The following is a 20,318-nucleotide window of genomic DNA, read 5'->3' as shown; positions in this document are numbered from 1 at the left end:
AAACCAAATCATTATACTGCTTAGAGGTATATATTCAGTAAAAATCTAAAAGCATAGACAGGAAGGACACATACCATCTTTAGAATAACATTTAATTCCAGAGACAGAGAGTAAAGAATGAAATGGGAAAGAACACAAAAGGGATTTCAACAGTATTCATGTACTTTTATTTATTTGAAACACTAGAATAACTATGAAAAATGTTATAATTAATGCTGGATATTAAATAATGAAAAATTTTTATTACTCTGTCAACTTTTCAGTGTTTTAATTACTTCATAAGGGGAAAAGAGTCAACAAAATACTTAAATAGACTCCCAAAACATAAAACATGTTTAAAACCAATTAAGATTCTCCATGCAGATGAAGGTGAAAAGGTATTCTTATATACTACTATTCCAAGTATATACTGATATAAGCTTTCTGGAAAGCAATATGACTATATGTTAAGAGCTTTAAAAATGTTTATTACCTTTAATGTAACAATTCTACTCATAGGAATCAATTATAGGGAGATATCTACTAAATTTTTAACTTTTATTTTTATAAGTCATACAAGCTTACTGTAGAATGAAAAAGAATAAGCAAAAAGGGGAAAATATTTAAATGGCCACTACTGTTTTAAATAAGCAATTAAATAGAACTTTTTCTGCCCTGTTTCTGTTATATATTGTTAAATATAATATACATATCCTCCAGAAACAACTTAAACAATACAAAATATTAGAGAACTTTAAATAATTATAAAAAGTTAAATACTATAGTACCACCAAACATTTCAATGCATTTTAACAAAATGAGCCCTGGCTGGCGTGGCTTGGTCGGTTAGAGCGTCGTCCAGTACACCGAAGAGTGATGGGTTCCATTCCTGGTTGGGGCACATACCCGGGTTGTGGATTCAATTCCCGGTCAGGGCGCCGTGTGCAGGAGGCGGCCGATCGATGTTTCCCTCTCACATCAATGTTTCTCTCTCTCTTTCTCTCTCTCCCTTCCTCTCTCTAAAATAAATAAAAAGCATATCCTCGGGTGAGGGGGAAAAATGGTATCACACTGTAATTATTATTCTATAACTGAATTAACATCATTTTTTAACTTGTAAAAACAATACATGCTGGTAATAAGATAATTGAAAGAGTCTATCTAGATGGTACAACCCTAGTTCTCTCTCTAGACAAACATACTATTAAGTTTCTTTTATACAGGGATGGGCAAAAGTAGGTTTAGTCGTAATACAGATAATACAATAATTAATAAATAGTAATAAAAGAATAAAATCTGTGTTTTGCATACTCACAACTGTAAACCTACTTTTGGCAACCCTGTATCCTTAGGAATCTGCCTTAGGGCAATAAATAGAAATGTAATGAAGTATTTTTACAAATAATGACCATGGCCAACATTCACCATCACAGTAGTGGCTGCCATACTTGCAGTCTTTTTGAATATTTCTAAATTTTCAACAATGGCAATGAATTTTTAGTTATTTTAAAAATCATCTAATGTCCTTAACAATAATCTGATGGTCTATCTTAGAAAGGCTTATGGAGGCTCTGGTCTGTAGCTCAGTTGGTTAGAGTACTGTCCCAGGCTGTGGGTTCTATCCCCAGTCAGGGCACATACAAGAATCAACCAATGAATGCATAAATAAGTGGAAAACAAATCGATGTTTCTCCTTTCCTTTCTCTCTCTAAAATCAATCAATAAAAACACCAAATTTTAATTAACAATTTTTAAAAAATAAAGAGGATATGGAGGTAAACCAAAGAGAAAAAAAGTCTGGAGCTTAGAGAATCAGGATGAAAGGAACAAAATTTGGGGAAATAGGATCCAAGCATGTGTAACTTATGAAAAGAGTGGAATTCCAGAAAAAAAGAACTGAAGAATCAATGAAATAAATGTAATCCAAGTAAGATAGAAAAGTCCTAACTCCATCAATTTCAAGAAAATAATTATAGCCCAGCCGACATAGCTGTGGTTGAACGTTGACCTATGAACCAGGAGGTCAGTTTGATTCCTGGTCAGGGCACATGCCCAAGTTGCCTGCTTGAACTCCCATGTGGGAGGTGCAGGAGGCAGCCAACCAATGATTCTCTCTCATCATTGATGTTTCTCTCTCTCCCTCTCTAAAATCAATAAAAAGATATTTTAAAAGAAAATAATTATAGTGCAAATACTTTCAATGCCTACCCCAGCACTAGACGTTTTGGCTCAGTAGATAGAGCATTGGCCTGTGGACTGAAGAGTCCTGGGTTTGATTCGGGTCAAGAGCATATGCCCAGGTTGATCCCCAGTGGAGGGAGTGCAGGCGGACACCTATCAATGATTCTCGCTCATCAATGATGTCTCTCTCTCTCTCCTTCTCTGAAATCAATAATATACATATATTTTAAAGGACCTTAAAAAAAAAAAAAAGCCTACCCAAGCCTACTGAATCCTTACTTCCTGGTTTGGGACTCCCAACATTTGCATTTTTTAACAAGAGCCCCAGGTTTCTAATGTGCAGCCAGGTTTAAGATCTAATGAGTACTATAATCTGATTTTTCTGGATGAAAGTGGGGTGCAGAGCCCTCACCGGTTTGGCTCAGAGGATAGAGCAGTTGGCCTGCAGATTGAAGGGTCCTGGGTTCGATTCCGGTCAGGAGCACATACCTAGGCTACAGGCTCTTCCCTGGCCCAGGCCCTGGTCCGGGCTCGTGTAGGAGGCAACCTATCGATGTGTTTCTCTCACACTGATATTTCTCTCTGTCTTTCCTTCTCTCTTCTACTCTCTCTAGAAATCAATGGAAAAATATCTTCAGGTGAAGATTAAAAAGTAAACAAATTAGCCCTAACCGGTTTGGCTCAGTGGATAGAGCGTCGGCCTGGGGACTGAAAGGTCCCAGGTTCGATTCCAGTCAAGGGCATATATATACCTTGGTTGTGGGCACATCCCCAGTAAGAGGTGTGCAGGAGGCAACTGATCAATGTTTCTCTCTCATTGATGTTTCTAACTCTGTATCCCTCTTCCTTCTTCTCTGTAAAAAAATAAAATATGTATATATTTTTAAAAGTAAACAAATTAATTAAAAAATAAAAAAGGAAATTGGGGTGCAGAGATGAAAATGTTTTGCCTACCAAGTTAATGAGTCTTCTTATTCAGTGTGCTTTTTCTCTTTATCTAGCTTTATTCAAGCTAGGTTTATTTGAACCCTACCTCTTCAACCTTATTTTCTGCCGTTCACCAATTGCAGTGCTCTACATTATTTATGGGCATTTCAAATCAGCATTTGGAATTGACTGACAAAGGTACCGCTAAGGTTTCCCATTTCTATGAATGAATGAATGCCTTTAAACTAAACATGATACCTAGTAATCTTGGTTATGAAATCACAGTTACGTTTACTTAGATGGAAAGTAAACTTTGTGTCCAATACCTCATGTGGAAGTCTTACTACAACCCAAGGTCAAAGGCCTTTACTTTTCCTTACCCTCTCTTTCAAACTCAACTAGATTTTTATCTATCTTTGGACCCTTTCCAATGGCACTGAAATCTTATAACAAAAATATTTTCAAATAGCTGAATCAGTCATTACCACTTAATGAGGCCGAACATGCCAAAAGCCCTAAAAATTACTAAATAATTGGTGTCATACTGAATATAAATGGTCATCTTATATCTGAAATTATATTAAACCCCCCAAATGAAGGAGCAATAGAGTTCAATAGGCAAACTTATGGGATTGCCTTTTATACACTATTTCAAAGAAAAGCAGCCCATTACTTAAAAGCAAGCTTACTAAAGGTGTAACAAATGTCCTTCAATCCCGAAGTTCTGTACTTCTACACACAAAAAATGAGCATATTAAACACAATATAGTGTACCAACATCTTACTTTTTATCTTGTGCCTAACTTGTTTCTCATTGAGAATTCCAATTTTTTTAATTGACGTGTTGTTGTTTTTTTGAGAGAGAGGAAGTGGTAGAGAGAGAAACACGGTGATTCATTATTCCACTTACTCATGCCTTCATTGGCTGCTTCCTGTATGTGACCTGACCAGAGATCAAACCTGCAACCTTGGCATATCGGGACGACATACTAGCCAACTGAGCTACCTCTTCAGAGGTTGTTCAGAATTCTTACAACCCATAGTTTACAGCCTAAAGAATTGATTTTTTTAATCTTTCTTACTCCATCTTTTTCAACCTTACTAGAATTTTATGAATCCTGGTAGTTATCTTCAACAGCAAAATATGGGAATCTTGTATCACATGGTTTCTCAATCCTGACACTACTGACATTTGAACTGAATAATTCTTTGATGTGGAAGGCTGTCTTTTGCATTGTAGCATGTTTAGCAGCATCCCTGATTTCTAACTTCTAGATGCCAGTAGCACTACTCCCCACTCCAGTCATGATAATCAAAATGTCACTGCTAAGTGTAGGGGGAGGGCAACATTATCCCCATTGATAATAAAACAAAACAAATCAGGTTCTATCATAAACTCTTGGAAGCACAAAATATACTGATCCAAGCTTGTAAGGGTGCCAAATATAAATGCCTTTACAGAGAGAAAGAAAATAAACAGTTAAACCCAAGAGGAAAAATTAGAACTATAAATCCATAATAACTGAACAATTCTAAATGCAAGCATATAGAAAAAAGGCAATGCCCAACTTATTTTGCTGTGCTGAAATTTTGCTTAAGAAACTATTATCCAAAATCGGTCAATGGCTTGAACATTACATTGAGTATGATCAAAGATTGCTTTTAAATATGTAATATTTTACCAAAGGCAGCTCAAGATTACCTTAGCCCTTGGCTGAATGCATAAATAAGTAGAACAACAAATCAATTTCTCTCTCGCCACCCTCCCCAAATCAATAAATAAAAATTAAAAATATAAGATTAAATTACCACACATACCTTCAAATTTGGCATTCACCATAACATATAAATGCTCTCGTGGGTAGGCATTTAGGTCCCTGGACACTGCATGCAAACTAATGGTGGGGTATTCCAGTGAGAATCCCAATCCAGAGCCATCTAACCAAGACAGGCGGCTGAAAAACATTTTTTAAGTAGATTATTTCAAGCAATTAAATCCTAATTTAACCTCCTGAAATTTATAAAGGTTCAGCTTAGACATTTTTATGCATAACAGTATCAAGCTTACTATTTAGAAATATTCCTAAAATAAGAAAATTCAGTAGCAGGAATTGAATTTAAGACCAATTCTGTTATTGTCTCTTTTTCTCCAGCTAATATTTCAGGTAAATTTGAAATGCAATTTTTCTTAATTCACATATGTGTTTCTATGCCCTTATGCTTGCTCTTATTTGGAAGGTCTTCAGGCACCTTCTTTGCTTTTGCAAATCATCTTCATCTGGTTAAGTCCCAGCTCTTCCTTGAGTCTTCACTCCAATTACTTGAGTTTATAATGATTTCTTCTTTTTCTAAGTTTCACTTATGCCCAGTAATATACCATTTAGCATTTATCTTTATGATAATGAATCTGGTACATACCCTCACCCGAATGTGAGCCAACAGAGAAACTGTCATATTCTTTATTTAATGTTCTTCAAAACCACTAGCACAGTGCTCAGCATGTAAGTATGAAATAAATACTTGGGAATTACTCATTTCTCCACTAATCCTACATTAAATGACATACACATGAAATGACTATAATCATACTTACCACAAGTTATAAAATAATTATCACACTGAAAGACAGACTTTATTAAGACTTTCATTTACTTTGCAGCTTTAAGAGAAAGCCACAGATAAGCAAGGTAATAGTTTTAAGCTCAAAAGTAGTCAAATGCAAATATTTTATTGGTATAGAAAGGAAACATAGCCCTAGCTGGTTTGGCTCAGTAGATAGAGTATTGGCCCGCAGACTGAAGGGTCCTGGGTTAAATTCCAGTGAAGGGCACATGCCCAGTTTGCGGGCTTAAGCCCCAATAGGGGGCGTGCAGGAGGCAGCGAATCAATGATTCTCTCTCATCAATGATGTTTCTCTCTCTCCCTCTCCCTTCCTCTCTGAAATCAATAAAAATATCTAAAAAAAAAAAGTTAATGCAATATAGTGGTTACAAAGGGCTAGAGGGAAATACAGTGGCTGCTAATGGGTGTTGATTTCTTTAGGGGGAAATGAAAATATTCTAAAATTGATTGTGAACTCTGTATATTGATTAAAAACCACTGAATTGGGAGGAACCAAGATGGTGGCGTAGGTAAACACCTGAAATTGCTGCCTCGCACAACCACATCAAAACTACAACTAAAAGACAAAACGGATATCATCCAGAACCACAGGAAGGCTGGCTGAGTGGAAGTTATACAACTAGAAGGAAAGAGAAAAGCGCACTGAGACTGGGAGGAAGTGTGGAGAAACTATGCAGGCCAGAAGGGAGTGGCAAGAAATATTCAAAGTGATGAATAGCAAGAACCTATAACCAAGATTACTCTACCAAGCAAAGCTATCATTTAGAATTGAAGATCAGATAAAGAGCTTCACAGATAAGAACAAGTTAAAGGATTTCAGGGCCAAATCAGTATTATATGAAATGCTGAAGGGTATTCTTTAAGAAGAGGAAGAAGAAAAAGGTAAAGATAAAAATTATGAACAATGAAGTGACAACAAATACATATCTATCAACAAGTGAATCTAAAAATCAAGTGAATGAAAAATGTGATGAACAGAATAAAATGGTGAATAGAATAGAATCAGGGGCATAGAAAGGGAGTGGACTGACAATTCTCGGGGGGAAGGGGCTGTGGGGGGTTCGGGAAGAGACTGGACAAAAATCATACACCTATGGATGAGGACAGTGGGGGGAGGTAAGGGCACGGGATGGGGTGGGAACCGGGTGGAAGGGAGCTATGGGGGGAAAAAAGAGGAACAACTGTAATAATCTGAACAATAAAGATTTAAAAAAAACACACTGAATTGTATACTTTAAATGTACAATGATGGATTGAATGTTACGTGAATTACAGTATCTCAATAAAGTTATTTTAAAAAGAAGTTAAGACAATATAACCCCTGTATCATTCTATTTTCTATTCAATTTTAACAAGTCTGGTTTTCTAATTTGTAACCAAGCAAAGAACAGATACAATAAGAGAAGCTAGGACACCCTTGGGCAGGAACAATGACAGTGCAGCAGCCAGCTCATTCATATTCAATGTAAGGAGAGGTTAAACACATTTCAGTGCCTCTAAAGGAAATCAATGTCTAACAGTATAAGTGTATAACACATGATGACCCTTATCAAAACTTAAGGCAGAATTAGATCGTGATAAAAATTGTACAACTCTGTAAGTACACTAAAATGTAATAAATTGTACACTTAGAAAAGCAAAAACAAAAAAAGAGTACATACTATCATTTGGAAAGATTTTCATTGAACATGCTTATTTAAAAAAGAAAATGTGGGAGGCTTAAAGTAATCAATCTTAAGGAGCTTAAAGTGGTAAAAGCTCTAGAAATGATTTTTCAGAATGACTCATCCCATTAGTCCTAAGGAAATGGATTTTATTATTGAAATTAGATTGTGTGTGCTACATGTGCCTTTCCTGGCCACTGCTTTTTGTCTTACTGTGGAAATGAAATAGTGGTTATATGTCACAGAAGTATAGCCAGTCCCTTACTAAAAGTATTATTATTTTAAGCAAACACTTTAAAAGGAGCATTCCGAATGTGGGCATCCAAAACTTCAAATATCCAGAGCCATAAAACTTACTTTAATGACTCAATACAGAGATGGAAAAATTGAAATACTATAAACATAGACTCAGTGCCTACCAAATTATGGCCTTGACTTTAAAAAGCACATCATAATTGCTCTGTAGTTCCCTACTGCTGGCAGGACACAAATGCTGCCCCAGCGGAGCATCACTCGCAGAGCTCTTATAATCTTATATATGGATGTAGATCATATACTCTATAGAGCAGAAGCAAGTTCCACTTAAAAGCATCATTTACTCTGTCATTAAGTTCTGATTTTGTCATCTTTTTATGTATTCTAAAAGAAATGCCTCCAAAACCAAGAAATCAAATTAAGCATACCCAGTCCTAAAGAAAACATGAGTCACAAAAGAAAAAAACAAGAATTAGAAAGCCAATAAACATGCAGAAGAATGTTTTGCTAATTTACAATGCTTTTGCACAATATGATCAGTGTCCTTTATTCCTGGCATGGGGTGAAGAACAGAACAGGAAGGTAAGAAAGGTCTTGAATTTGAGTTGGTTTATTTGGTTTTACACTAATTTTGGATTAAGACATAAAACACATTACTTCTAAGTTTAAATTACCTTTTAATTCTTTTAAATTCTCGCCCAAGAATATGCTTATTAATTTGAGAAGGGGAGGGGCCCTAATCAGGGATCGAACCCACAACCTAGGTATGTGCCCTGACTGAGAAATGAATCTGCAAACTTTCGGTATATGGGATGACACCAACCAACTGAGCCACCCAGCCAGGGCAAAATTACCTTTTTAATTTAATTACCTATTTTCTTTTACCTGTTTCAAATTATCTACTTTGAATAATTCAAGCCTCTATTCCAGTGGTTCTCAACCTTCTGGCCCTTTAAATACAGTTCCTCATGTTGTGACCCACCCATAAAGTTATTTTCATTGCTACTTCACAACTGTAATTTTGCTACTATTATGAATCATAATGTAAATATCTGATATGCAGGATGGTCTTAGGTGACCCCTGTGAAAGGGTCGTTCAACCGCCAAAGGGGTCACGACCCACAGGTTGAGAACCACTGCTCTATTCCCTTTCTTATTTGGCTAAAATGTCAACTTCCTATGAAAACTAAGCTTTGAAAATAAACCTGAGAATTCTAAATCTCTCAATATATATGAGAAACTATATTTACCTAAAACCAAATCAGACCCTACCCTCTTTGCCTCCTAAAGCAGTTCCCCCAAACCCTTTGGGCTATAAGCCAAGCTCATGAACATGCTTTATTATTTTCCCACTCTTTCTCCCTCATTCCTCAAATAAAGAACTGCTCAATTGTGTGTACTGTATGTATTCATATGTGTGTGTGTGTGTGTGTGTGTGTGTAAATGCTTTTTAACACATTGTTTGCGGGTAGTTTCTATCGCGTGCTAACAGGTGGCGTGGGCCATTTTTGCTAATTTTTTGCGCAAATGGCAACGTTCAGTAAAATTACGATAACTTTAGTTTACGTATTTATACGTTACCCACATTCTACCGCTAGTCTATAAAAAACGTATCCCGCGTCTATAAAATACGTGTCCCACGCTCTACCACCAGTCAACGTAAAACGTATAATACGTTTCCCACATATAATGTGTTAAAATATATTATATTGTGATTTTAAGTATATACTTTGTTAAAACAAAACTAGTGACCCAGTGCATGGATTCATGCACATAGAATGGAAATTAGAAGAAAAATTCATGCAGTAATTACATTACTATAAAAAAATTACATGCCAAAATAGTATATATAATCCTATACTAATAAAAGAGAAAAATGGTAATTGGCGTACGACCGATACCTTTTTCTTTTTTTTTTTTAAATATATTTTATTGATTTTTTACAGAGAGGAAGGGAGAGAGATAGCTAGTTAGAAACATCGATGAGAGAGAAACACCGATCAGCTGCCTCCTGCACATCTCCCACCGGGGATGTGCCCGCAACCCAGGTACATGCCCTTGACCGGAATCGAACCCGGGACCTTTCAGTCCGCAGGCCGACGCTCTATCCACTGAGCCAAACCGGTTTCGGCAACCGATACCTTTTTCATTGGCTAATCAGTGCGATATGCAAATTAACTGCCAACTAAGATGGCAGTTAACCGCCAAAAAAGATGGCGGCTAATTTGCATATTGCAGGCAGGATGGTACAGCGCCATCAGGGAGCGGGTAGGGGGCATGAGTGCCAGCGGTCGCCCGGGACCCGATCCGGCCGGCAAACCCGCACGCGAGCTGGCGGGGCGGCTGCAGCGTCCGCCTGCACTCACGCCCCCAACCCGCGAGAGCGGGTTGGGGGCGTGAGTGCCGGTGGTCGCCCGGGACCCGATCATGCGGCCGGCAGGGCGACTCGCCCCCAACCCGCTCTCCCGCCCAGCAGGGGACCCTCATTTCCCCCCATCACTGGTTCTGCCCCCAGCCCAGGCCTGATGCCTCTGTCAGAGGCGTCAGGCCTGGGCTGGGGTCAACGCCTGAGGGCTCCCAGTATGTGAGAGGGGGCAGGCTGGGCTGAGGGACACTCCCCCCCACACACACACCCAGTGCACGAATTTCGTGCACCGGGCCCCTAGTATAGTATAAAATTGAAACACGCGTGCAATTGGCACCAATGAGAGCTTTATATGTATCGCGCATGCACAAGTCGATGCTTGCTTTTAAATTGCCAATGGGTATCATATGTACCAGCAGGTTGGTCACCCAGCCTTTTATATCTATAACTAGAGGCCCACTGCATGAATTCATGCACCAGTGAGGACCCTCAGCCTAGCCTGCGGGATCGGGCTAAAACTGGCTCTCCAACATCCCCTGAGGCTTGAGAGAGGGAGCAGGCCAGGCCAAGGGACCTCACTGGTGCACGATCAGGGCCAGGGAGGGACATGAGAGATTGGCCAGCCGGGGAGGGACTGCAGGAGGGCTCCAGGGCGTGTCTGGTCCGTCTTACTCAGTCCCAATCAGCCAGACCCCAACAGCATCTGCCCCCTGGTGGTCAGTGCATGTCATAATGACTGGCCTACCGGTTGACTGTCTCCCTCGGTGGTCAGTGCACATCATAGTGAGTGGTTGAGCGGCCTTAGCATATCATTAGCATATTACACTTTGATTGGTTGAATGGATGACTGGACAGTCAGCATATTATGCTTTTATTATCCTATCTAATAATAGACAAATATGGTAATTAACCATACCTCCACTACGCTTCCAATTGGCTAATCAGCAGGATATGCAAATTAACTGCCAACAAAGATGGCGGTCGGCAGTCATGCAGCTGAAGCGAACATGAGGCTTCTTTGCTCCAGTGATGGAGGAAGCCAAGGTTCCCTGCCTGCCGCGGCTGGGCTCTGAGCTCCAGTCTAAGCAACAATGTTGCAATTATAGAAGCTAAACAAACCCCAGATACCTGCTTTCAGCCAACTGGCCTCCGGCCTCTGAGCTGGAGCCGCAACAAAGTTTCAATTACAGAAGGTAAGTAAATCCCAGAATAAAAAAGAAAAAAGAAAAAAGGAGACTGGGAGCTTCAGTTGCAGGCTTGGCATGCCTGAAAACAGCCCTCAGCCCCTCATCCAGACTGGCCAGGCACCCCAGTGGGGACCCCCATCCTGAAGGTAGTGTGAGCAGCCTGAAAACAGCCATCAGCCTCTCACCCAGGCTGGCCAGGCACCCAAGCGGAACCCTCACCCTGATCCGGGACACAATTCAGGGCAAACCAGCCGGCCCCTACCTGTGCACCAGGCCTCTATCCTATATAGTAAAAGGGTAATATGCAAACTGACCCTAACAGCAGAATGACTGGGAATGACTGGTCACTATGACACACACTGACCACCAGGGGGTAGATGCTCAATGCAGGACCTGTCCTCTTGTGGTCAGTGAGCTCCCTCATGGAGGAGCTCTGCTCAGCCACAAGTCAGGCTGATGGCTGCCAGTACAGCAGTGGTGGCGGGAGCCTCTCTTGCCTCCTCAGCAGCGCTAAGGATGTCCGACTGCAGCTTAGGTCTGCTCCCCGCTGGCAAGTGGACATACCCCGATGGCTGCCAGACTGCCAGAGGGATGCCTGATTGCCAGCTTAGGCCCAATCCCCTGGGGAGCAAGCCTCAGCCAGCAGATTGTCATCCCCTGAGGGGTCCCAGACTGTGAGAGGGCACAGGCCGGGCTGAGGGACCTCCCCCCCAACCCCCAAGTGCACAAATTTTTGTGCACCGGGCCTCTAATATAGGACAATAAAAATGTAATACTAATTAGACTGGACAGCTGGACAACCTTCTAGATGAAGCCGGGGCTGTGAGGACCAAGCCCCTTGCACGAATTTCATGCAACTGGCCTCTAGTATATAGATATAAAATACACATATATATACAGATAGATAGATCCTGGCACAATAGTTTCTCACCCTTACCTCTCAGCATCCTGCTTCTTCTAATTAGAACATTTCCCCCTTTCCCCATCTCATTCCCCTAGACAACTGCTAATACTCATTTGTCAGTTCCTCCAGGAAGCATTCCCAGTTTGTTGAGAGCTTGATTCTATCAAGACTTGGAAATGCCATGCAGGAAAGAACAAAATGGGAAAAGAGACTAACAATGAGTAAAGAGGGGTGAACAGAGGTATCCAAGGTACTGGTGATGTTGTATTCTTAGCCTGGACAGTAGATACACGTTAGTTTAATTATAATTCTTTAAACCATAGATATGTAACTTACATTCTTTGTGTGTGTATATATATATATTTTTTTACAAAAAAAATTTTCTTCTAATGGTAATTTTTTTAAAAATGTTTTTATTGATTTTAGAGAGGAAGGGAGAGATAGAAACATCAATAGGCTGCCTCCTGCACACTCCCTACTTGGCCAGGCATGTACTCTGACCAGGACTTGAACCTGCAACCTTTTGGTGCATGGGATGACACTCAACTGAGTCACACTGGCCAGGGAACAAAACTATTTTCTTAAAGAAAAGCAAATGCCCTAGCTGGTTTGGTTCAGTGGATAGAACATCGACCTGCGGACTGAAAGGTCCCGGGTTTGATTCTGGTCAAGGACTCATGCCCGGGTTGCAAGCTCGATCCCCAGTAGGGGCATGCAAGAGGCAGCTGGTCAATGATTCTCTCTCATCATTGATGTTTCTATCTCTTTCTCCCTCTCCCTTCCTCTCTGAAATCAATAAAAAATATATTTACAAAAAAGGTCAAAAATTTGTTAATAAAAAGTTGAAATAAATTTTTTTTAAACAGTTAAGAATTTCGAAGGACTTGTACTTCCTGAATGTGATAACTGTATTGTGGTTATACAGGAGAATGTCCTTGTTCTTGGGGAAAAACACTAAAGTATTTACAGGTCAAGTAACAACATGTCTGCAAGTCTCAAATAGTTCAAAAAAAAAAAGGAGAGATACACATGGCAAAATGTTAACAATGGAAACATTTTTGTGAAGGGTTTGTCTATGGACATTAACAATGCAAGTCTTCTTTAGGTTTAAAATTTTTCAAAATGAAAAAGCATGTATAGAAACTTCTCCCCAAAAAGGGTTATGTTATAGAAAGAGCCAATGTACAGAAATGAAAAAGAACTATGTAGGGAATGGGAATACATCTGTGCTCCACTTTCCACCACTTAAAAGGAACTGCTCTCTCAAGATCACTGAAGGTCTCCTTGCCAACACCCAACAGGTGCTTGTCCAGTTTTACTGACCGTCCGCTCCTAATGCAGATGTGTCCCCAAGGTCCTATCCTTGGCCCTGTTCTCTCGGGGGCATCTAATCTATTCCAAAGAGTATATGTTAACACTTATACTAATGATTTCCAAATCTCTCTCTGTGATACCACTCTCTGAAGATACCTACACACATTTTTGTGTCTAACTAATCCCCACAGTTCAAAGCAAACCCATTACCTGCCGCTCAGTCCAAACTTGTTTTTCCTCTCATCCATATTTCCTCTCTGTGACTGACTGGCCAAAAGCCACATTGTTCAATGCCTAGATTTCTCTCTAAACCAAGGGTTTTGGTTTTTTTAACATTTTTTGTGCCCTCTGGGGTCGGCAGAATTTTGGCCTCCCTGACTTTCATTCCTGGGAGTTAAGACTGTGACTACACAGTTATCTGGTAAAAAAAAGAAAAAAGAAAAAAAAAAGGAGTTTGTGGGTGTCATTAAAGTTTCTAATCAGTTGACAATAAATATGGAGATTCTCATATTTATGTGTGTTTGTCCATTGTAATCACGGGGGCTCTTAAAAGCAGAGGATTTTCTCTGGCCAAAGTGAGGCAGCAGAAGAGAATGTCCGAAAGCTCTGAAGGGCAGTAAGGACTCGAGGTTTCATTGTGGGCTTGACGACGAATGGAAGCGCACGTCCAGGCAAACAGGGGCCTTCGTTCTACACTACAACCGCAGTGTTCGGAACCTGCCCGGTGGTGAAAACACAAAGTGCCTCCGGATGCCAAACAAAAGGGCTTTTCCCTCCAGCAAGGGAAAGGCGGGCCAGGACCGGGGAGGGAGGGGTCCGGTCCCCCGGATGCGACCCAGCCTGCGTGGGGCGGAGGGTGCCCCTCTCCCAAGCCCACACCTACAGAAGAAGAATCAGGTCCTTCACCAAACTTGCAAAGTGTTCCACAACCATCTCTAACCCTGCATGACCTGCCCCGGGCAACATCTCCCGCATCCGTTCGTCGGGAAAGACGGGCAGGCACGTCGACGACCCTAACTCAGGCTCTGAAAAAAACTCAGCAGCTTAAAAACGACATTTTGCGTCAAGGGCAACGCACGCACCAGTCCTCCGGTCAACAGGAGGATGAACGGCATCATCCATGAGAACTCCGTCCGAAGGAGAGAGAAAGGGAAGCGCCGGAGGAGACGGTACGACAACCATCGAGCAGCGTCTCCCAGCACAGGCTTCGCCGCGGCCACACGGAGCCCGCCCCGCTCCCAGCAGCCCCCGAGGTGGCCGCCTCGCCCCGCTCCTCCGCACCAGGTGGCGCGCAGGGGCAGCCCCCGGGACCAGGGAGCCTACCTCTCAGCGATGTAAAGAGTGCCGGTGCCCAGGCCCTTCCCGTTCAGCACCGCCTCGGTATCGGGCTGCTGCTGCCGGAGCCCCTCAGCCGACCCGGGTGGCGGGAAACTCTTGAGGAAGCTCATGGCGGTAGTGCGGGCCAAGATGCAGACCGAGAGGGAGCTGAAGCGCAGCGAGACCCAGCTCACCGCGTCCCGCTCCGTCAGCGATGGCAATTGCCCCGGAAGAGCAACTTCGTGGGGACCGGACCTGAACGCCATCCACCATAGAGACGAGACGCTCTAGCCAGCGCTCGGAAGCCTGGGAAGGCCCGGGGTTGTCACGTGGGTACCCCTCCTCGTCTCCATTTCTAAGGCGCCAGGCTGGGAATTACAGAGCATTCTCCCCAGCATCCTACTTCAGGGTCGGCACAGCACCCCTGTGAGAGAGGAAGCACAAAGAATTTTAAAGCCTTTTTTCTACAAAAAGGGAAACGGAGGCCTGAGACATAGAGTCCCTTGCCTGAGGATGCACAGGAAGTAGAGACCACACTGAACCGGAGGTCAGAGGTCTCCTAACTGGGTTCCAGGCTCTTCTCGCCTGAACGCGCTGCTTCCGGCGTGTTCACTTCTCCTCCTCCGGCAGCAGCCGTCGGTCAGGGTCCTGACGCCGCCCTGGGTCCTGACGCCACCCTGCTATCTCCGTGTCTCAAGGAGGCAAACGAACCCGAAGAGGCAATCAGCTCTGGGCGAAGAGCTGGATACGTCTGTAAGGAAATGGGTTGTCGAAGGGAAAGAATCCACCAGATGTTGAACTGCTTTACTCCTTCTGGGCACCGAAGAGCAAAGTAATAAGAGCCATGAAAACCTTAAGTGGTCCTAATAGTGGCGAAAGGTAACCAAGTGTTAGGCGCCAGGCATTGTTCTCGGCTCTCTACCTGTGTTGTTTCTTCATTTCCTCTTTATGACAACCGTATGAGAATGTTATTGCTGCCGTTTTACAGAGGAGAGGCCCAGGGCATTAGATTCAAGAGCAGGAGTTTAAGCCATGGCCGGTTAGCTCGGCTGGTTAGAGTCTCACGGTTGCGGGTTCCATCCCAGGTCAGGGGACGTGCAAGAATCAACCAATGCAACCAATGAATGCATAGCCACCCCTCTATCTGTCAGTAAGGAAAAATTAAAAAAACAAGAGCTTAGCCATGAAAGACCTAGTGGAATTCAAGTCAGTCTCTCTAGGCATCACTTTTTTATCTATAAAATCAGTGTGTTTATTCCGATGCTGTTGGACTATTGTGGCTGGAGGATGGGAGGTCTGCAGTTTTATCTCTATCCTTTGAAGAGTTAAAAGAATTTTAGATTTTTTAATTGGGGTTATTTTGTTGGAAGTGAGACTGGAGGAGGGGCACTCGGAGCAGCAAGAGTGTTGCAGTGTTGTTGCCATATTATACAGGTGAGAGACTGGCAGTGCCGGAAGCGGGTCCATCCTTGCTGCTTGACACAGTCGCTGCAGGAAAGAAACATCTGCACAGCATATGTTTCAAGGGACCTGGCGTATATAGCATACTGTTCTTAATATGTTTGCTCCCCTTAGCGCTGTGTGTTTTAACCAAGGTCACCTCTCCGAGAAAGATTGTTTCCCCAGGTAGGGATTTTTCCCTGAAGTCAGGGAGGGGATGCCTCTCCTAGAAAGGTTATTTCCCCAGGTAGGAATTTTTTCCCTGAAGTCAGGGAGGGGATGAAACTCCTTAACTAAGTGCCAGGCGGTAGTTAATCACTACAAACAATCATGCTTAAGCTACATAATCTTTACTCCCTGGAATGGAGATAAGAAACGCCCTAACCTTTGTAATAGAAATTGACAGGATTAAAATCAACTGGGATAAATACGGATGTAACAAGACAATAAACAGCAGAACCTCTCTGGAGATCCAGACCAGAACTTGGCTGGAGATCCGGGCTAGAGATCCTGGCTAGGCTGCTGATCAACTGAACGCTGTCTCCGTGTCATTCCTTCTTCGCCGACTCTGTCCACGCCTTTGGGAACCCCTGGACCTGCTGGGGTTGGACCCCGGCATGGCAGTAAAACAGGGACAGCCCTGACCGGTTTGGCTCAGTGGATAGAGCATCGGCCTGCAGAACAAAGGGTCCCGGGTTCGATTCCGGTCAAGGGCATGTACCTTGGTTGGGGGCACATCCCCAGTGGGGGGTGTGCAGGAGGCAGCTGATGGATGTTTCTCGCTCATCGATGTTTCTAACTCTCTATCCCTCTCCCTTTTTCTCTGTAAAAAATCAATAAAATAAAATAAAATAAAATAGGGACAGATTCTAGAGCTATCCAAAGGTAAAATCCTCAGGAGCTGGAGACAGATTCAGGGGAAGTGGTGGTGAAGGTGAAGATGGGGATGGATGAAGAGAGACGTCAACGATTATTCCTTAATTTCCAGCCTAAGTCGTTGAGTGGATTCTGACTCACTTCTCCAAAATGGAGAATTCAGGGGGAGGCGTAGGCTTTGAAAGTAACTCACCAATTGAATATCAATGACTAGTTTGAAGGTTCCCATGGGACATCTATATATAGTTGGCCATTTAGTGAAACAGCTAACAACCTAAAAATGAAATTAAGAAAAAAATTCCAGCCCTATCCAAGGCTCAGTGGATAGAGTGTCAGCCTACAGACTGAAGGTCCTGGGTTTGATGCCAATCAAGGGCATATGCCCAGGTTGTGGACTTGATCCTCAGTAGGGGGCATGCAGGAGGCAGTTGATCAATGATTCTCTCTCATCATTGATGTTTCTCTCTCTCCCTCTCTGAAATCAATTAAAAATGTATTCTTAAAAAGAAAATAATTCCATTTTAATGCCATCAAAATAAATAAACTATGTAAGAATATATTTACGCCAAACCGGTTTGGCTCAGTGGATAGAGCGTCGGCCTGCGGACTGAGGGGTCCCGGGTTCGACTGGGTCCCAGGTTCGACTCCGGTCAAGGGCATGTACCTTGGTTGCGGGCACATCCCCGGTTGGGGGCATGCAGGAAGCAGCTGATCGATCTCTCTCATCGATGTTTCTAGCTCTCTATCCCTCTCCCTTCTTCTCTGTAAAAAATCAATAAAATATATTTTTTTAAAAAAAGATATTTACCAAAGGAAAACCACATAACATTCTTGCAAAAATTAAAGAATGGCTAAAATAAAAGGAAAGACAGCTCATAGCTCATGTTCATTGATTGGGAGACTTACTAAATTGTTAAGAATCCAATATTCCCCCAAATGATCTGTTAGGGACAAAAATGGGATATTGGGGACTAGCTATAGTTATAGGAAATATTAACCATGCTTTGTTAACCGTGATTATCTTGTTCTAATTAAAGAAAGGATATTCTAACCTGGCTGGGAGTTGTACATCCCTGTGACCTGGGAGTTCACCTTGTAATGTGGTCCATTCTTAATTAAGAATTGCCTATTATTATGGAAAGATTAACAACTTTGTTGCCCAAACAATGGAGTCCTGCCCCAGCTTGCATTGCCTACTTCCCCAGCCTATAATTCCTACTTCCCCATGTAATCTTTGTCCTACCCAATATAAGCAGCTGGCTTATGGGGCAGGGGGTTGGGGGGGGAGGTGCAGAGTAGATTTTTGTGGATGACCTGCTTACCCATAATGCTAGCATTATTGGAATAAATGCTCATATATGATTCAACTCTGTCTCCCCTGAATTGGCTCAAGTAGTGACAGGCAGCCTGGACCTATTGTTTGTCCGGATTCAGATCTACATATTAAATATAATACCTATCAAAATTCCAATTGCCTTTTTCACAGAAATTGACAAACTGAACCTAAAATTCATTTGAAAATTCAAGGTACCCAGAATAGTCAAAATAATTTTTTTTAAGAGCCAAGTTGGCTGGGCTGGTGTGACTCAATGGTTGAGTGTTGAGTTATGAACCAAGAGGTCACAATTTGATTCCTGGTCAGGGCACATGCCTACGTTATGGGCTCAATCCCCAGTAGGGGGCATATAGGAGGCAGCCAATCGATTCTCTCTTGTCATTGATATTTCCATCTTTCCCTCTTCCTTTCTGAAATGAATAAAATCCTATATAATAAAAGCCTAATATGCAAATTGACCAAACAGTGGAACAACCAGTCGCTATGATGGGCACTGACCACCAGGGGGCAGACGCTCAACATAGGAGCTGCCCCCTGGTGATCAGTGCGTTCCCACAGGGGGAGTGCCGTGCCACTCAGCCAGAAGCTGGGCTCACGGCTGGCAAGCGCAGTGGCAGTGGCAGGAGCCTCTCCCGCCTCCATGGCAGCACTAAGGAGCAGTAAGCCGAGTGGTAAGGAGCAGCGAGCAGGTGGGCGGTAAGGAGTGAGGACTCCTGGACTGTGAGGGGGTGCAGGCCAGGCTAAGGGACACCCCCCACCTCCCCAGTGCACACATTTCATGCACTGGGCCTCTAGTAAAAAATAAAAAAGAGCCAAATTGGAGAACCCACTTCCTGATTTCAAAACTTACTACAAAGCTACAGTAATCAAGTATATTACTGGCATAAATAGATATATAGACTAATGGAATCAAATTGAGAGTCTAGAAGTAAACCAATACATTCCTGGTCAATTGAGTTTTGACAAGGATGCCAAGATAATTCAATGGGGGAAAGAATAGCCTTTTCAATAAATGGTGCTGGTATCACTGGATAGCCACATGCAAAAAGAATGAATTTGGGTCTCTACCTCACACCACATACAAAAATAACTCAGAATGGTTTAAAGACCTACATTTAAGAGCTAAACATATAAAACTCTTAGGAGGAAACATAAAACATAACTTTTTAAGACAATGAATTAGATAAGAGTGTTCTAGATATCACATCTAAAACATGAGCAAAGAGAAAAAACAGAAATTGGATATCATCAAAATTAAAAACCTTTGTATGCCAAAGACCACCATCAAAAAGTAAAAAGACAACCTGCAGAACTGGAGAACGTATTTGCAAATTATTTATTTGTTAAGCGTTGGGTATCCAGAATATATAAAGGATTCTTACAACTCAACAATAGAAAAAGATAATCCAATTGAAAATGGGCAAAGAATTTTTAAGATGCTTCTGTTAAGAAGATATACAAGTGGCCAAAAAGCACATGAAAAGATGGGCAATGTCATTATCAGAGAAATGCAGATTAAAACCACAATGAAAAACCACTTCATATCCACTAGCATGGCTGTAATAAAAAAGACTGATAATAGTGTTATTGGTGTCGAGAAATTGGAACTTTCATGCATTGCTATGGAAATGTAACAAAATTCAGATGCTGTGTAAAACAGTTCAGCAGTTTCTTGAAACAGAGTTACCATATGATCTAGCAATTCTATTTCTAGGTATAAATGTAAGAGAATTGAAAACATATGCCCACACAAAAACTTGAATACAAATGTTTATTATTCATAACAGCCAAAGAGTTGGAACAATTCAAATATCCACCAATTGATGAATGGATAAACAAGATGTGGTATATCCACTTAGTAGAATATGATTTACCCATGAGAAGGAATGATGTACAGATTCATGCTAAAACATGGATGAAATAATGAAAACATGCTAAATTAAAGAAGTCA

At 41.9% G+C, this 20,318-nt stretch overlaps 1 protein-coding gene across 3 annotated transcripts in view; it reads right to left on the bottom strand.

Annotated features, from left to right (window-relative positions):
- CLNS1A (chloride nucleotide-sensitive channel 1A) overlaps positions 1-14,953 on the bottom strand; it is a 34,033-nt gene extending 19,080 nt beyond the window's left edge. Inside the window, exons 1-3 of one of the 3 annotated variants that reach the window (XM_059708360.1) lie at positions 14,722-14,953; positions 4,906-5,042; positions 2,913-3,014 (exon numbers count right to left, since the gene is read on the bottom strand). In XM_059708360.1, the coding sequence (XP_059564343.1) occupies positions 2,913-3,014; positions 4,906-5,042; positions 14,722-14,846 (364 nt within the window). In that variant the 5' untranslated portion in view covers positions 14,847-14,953. The remainder of the gene's footprint in view (positions 1-2,912; positions 3,015-4,905; positions 5,043-14,721) is intronic. The other 2 variants (XM_059708359.1, XM_059708361.1) reach the window with 2 other exon arrangements.
- Positions 14,954-20,318: the final 5,365 nt, after the last annotated feature.

The sequence above is a fragment of the Myotis daubentonii genome, chromosome 9 (assembly GCF_963259705.1).
Source record: "Myotis daubentonii chromosome 9, mMyoDau2.1, whole genome shotgun sequence".
In the NCBI taxonomy this organism is placed as follows: domain Eukaryota; kingdom Metazoa; phylum Chordata; class Mammalia; order Chiroptera; family Vespertilionidae; genus Myotis; species Myotis daubentonii.
Note: the sequence above shows the minus strand (reverse complement) of the source record. Positions and strands in the feature narration are given on the sequence as shown.